Source organism: Plectropomus leopardus, unplaced genomic scaffold, assembly GCF_008729295.1.
Source record: "Plectropomus leopardus isolate mb unplaced genomic scaffold, YSFRI_Pleo_2.0 unplaced_scaffold17634, whole genome shotgun sequence".
In the NCBI taxonomy this organism is placed as follows: Eukaryota; Metazoa; Chordata; class Actinopteri; order Perciformes; family Serranidae; genus Plectropomus; species Plectropomus leopardus.
In genome coordinates this window covers 1-2654 of record NW_024618981.1, presented here as the reverse complement: position 1 = coordinate 2654, position 2654 = coordinate 1, and the positions used below count along the sequence as shown (strand labels likewise).

The 2654-nt window shown below is 40.4% G+C and overlaps 1 protein-coding gene across 1 annotated transcript; it reads right to left on the bottom strand.

Annotated features, from left to right (window-relative positions):
* Positions 1 to 314: 314 nt before the first annotated feature.
* Positions 315 to 2638, bottom strand: LOC121964888 (palmitoyltransferase ZDHHC12-B-like; the record flags this gene model as incomplete). The annotated part of the gene is made up of 3 exons (XM_042515069.1): positions 315 to 678; positions 1535 to 1615; positions 2498 to 2638. Coding segments are annotated over 3 exons (405 nt in total), but the record flags the coding sequence as incomplete, so codon positions are not given.
* Positions 2639 to 2654: the final 16 nt, after the last annotated feature.

Below are 2654 nucleotides of genomic sequence, written 5' to 3'. Positions count from 1 at the left end.
ATGATAACTAAAATTTTTAACTGCACTTTGGAGGTTGTGCTCGCTCTCTGTATTGTGTGATAGTTGCATCTGTCTGTATTTATTGTTGTAACCTTGTTTAAAGCTGCCCTCTTGGCTGCAGGTCACTCTTGGAAAATAGATTTTAAATCTCAATGAGTCTTTTACCAGGTTAAATAAAGGATATGTAATTTTTTTTTTGATATAACGATAATTTTGAGCCTCTGGTACGATAGTTTAACATTTCCAATCTGGCGACAATGTTTTTCTGCTTCCCGAGCACGTGCAATTACATCATAAAATGCACCATTGTCGCATTTTCAAATTACCTACGATGATTTATTTCCACATATGAATGAGGCCTAAAAATGATCTGAGATTATCCGATTTCATGTGGGTTTTTTTCCTGTTTACACGTTCGTGACAGATATCCGAAATCGAAACTGGGTCACTTGAATCATGTCGTGTAGAAAAGATTTAAAGGCGGAAAGCTGGTGTTTATCGGACGTACAGAGCGATGTGAAGCGCCCACAGCAGAGCGAGCAGCTGCACCAGCAGGTAGACGATGAACCAGCGGTGGTTCCTCTCTCCTACGCAGTTCTCGATCCAGGGACAGTGGTGGTCGAAGCGGCGGACGCAGCGTTTACACGTCTGACAGTGCTTCGCTCTCATTGGCTGCTGCTTAAGAAAAAAGAGAAAAGGAGAGAAAGAGGAGCTTTTTTTATCTGGGAAAAATGAACCCTTTGAATCTTGGATTGACATCACTCTTTTGTGCTGCTTTCAGACGCCTTTGATTCGTGTTCAAACCTCTAAAACCTCTAAAACCTCTAAAACCTGAGCAAATCGGTTTGATTTCTTTCGAAACATGGGAAACAGCAACAAGCAAGTTTGTACGAATGTTCTGCACATTGCAAGAAATTAGTGGATTTACTTTTTTTTTAAAGGCAGGAATAATGTCCAGAAATCAGTACTTATAATTATGATAATTATGAATTTAAAATGATGTTACAGACTTTTTTAAGGTAACTTCCTTTGAGTTTAGCTTTTTTTCTTTATTTTCCTTTTGGCTCATTTGCAGATTATTTTTTATAATTTTTTCTTGATCATTTTTGGGTAATTTCTTGTTAAGCTGCACATTTCCCATGTTTTTGGAAGAAATTAAGCTAATTTGCTCAAGAATCAAACCACAGGAGCCGTGGACATGAATAGATATAAGCAGTGTGTCAAAATACTGGAATGTTTTTTTCCGTTACAGACTGACTGATTGCGCTGATCTGAATCATCGTGCAACCAGGAGACAAAACGTCCCACCACACTGAACATGCTGTCTGATGTAATTCTGCCAGAGTTGCATTATTGTTGCAAAAATAAATGAACAAAAAACCTAATACAAACAGATCCAGAGTGTTACAGGAAACAGGACATAAACTGAGGTGTGTGTCTGTGTCGAGGAAGCACGCGTGTGATTGACACACTCATGTTAAACTTCACGCGCTTCTGGACGCAGAGCGAGTGTGAGCTGGCAGCGGCCGGTTACCTGCAGCAGACAGTATCCGCAGCGCCGCAGCCGAGAGGTCGAAGACTGAGGAATCATCGACTCCATCTCTTCATTTGAACCCTGAACGTAAAACAGACAGATGTGGGTCACATGTGCACGTACACAGACGCACAGCGAGGCCCTGACTGTAGGACGATACACTCACGAGGAGTCACGTTACTGCGTGTTTGAGTGGGTTTACAAAAAAATCGAATGTTCTTATTATCATTGCTGAACATTTTGCACAGTAACAGTTTACAGCAGTGATACTCAACTTAAGGCCCGCGGGCCAAATCTGGCCTGCGAGGGGGTGCAAGGTGGCCCCCCAAACCATTTCCTGATTCACAATGAAAATAAAATGATTCACACTGGATATTGTTTGGGTACTTTTAGTTTACATACAGTGCCAGAGTGAATAAAACAGCAACAAAATAGAGCTTGTAATAAAGCCCCTAATGTCCTAAAATCCTAGAAACGTCTAAAAAAGTCCTAAAAAAGTTTAAAAATCCTAAAAAATATCTTTAAATCCTAGATATGTTCAAAGTGTTAAAATCCAAGAAACATCCTAAAATATGAGAAACATCATAAAGTCCTAAAATGCTAAAAATATCCTAAAATCCTAGAAGTGCCCTAAAATTAGAAAAACATCCTGAAATCCTAAAAACGTTCTAAAATCCTAGAAACATGTACAGGGTTGCTGCGGCTGGCCCCTGGCTTCCTGTCGTTTTTTCAAAAGTGGCCCCCAAACACAGCCATCCAGGGTTTACAGGTTTCGAGATGAACTATTCAGAACATTTTCAGTCTTTTAAATACAGATGTTCTGTTATAGTAAACAATTTCTGTGGTATTTTTGTAAAGTTTGCATTATTGTTTCATCGTTGCTTCAGCATTTGGGGCCTGAGATTCAGCTGCTGAACACAAACCACCGATGAGCAATAAACTGCAATAAACTTATTTTTTCACCTTGACGGTGTCGTCGAGAACGAAGCCAGGGTCCATTAAAGACACGGCGAAGTATAAGAGCACTGACATCACGACCAGAAGGAAGAAGAGAATCGGCAGCAGCAGCTCTCCTCGCTCCTCACACTTCCGCAAATCTGCAAACACACACACACACACA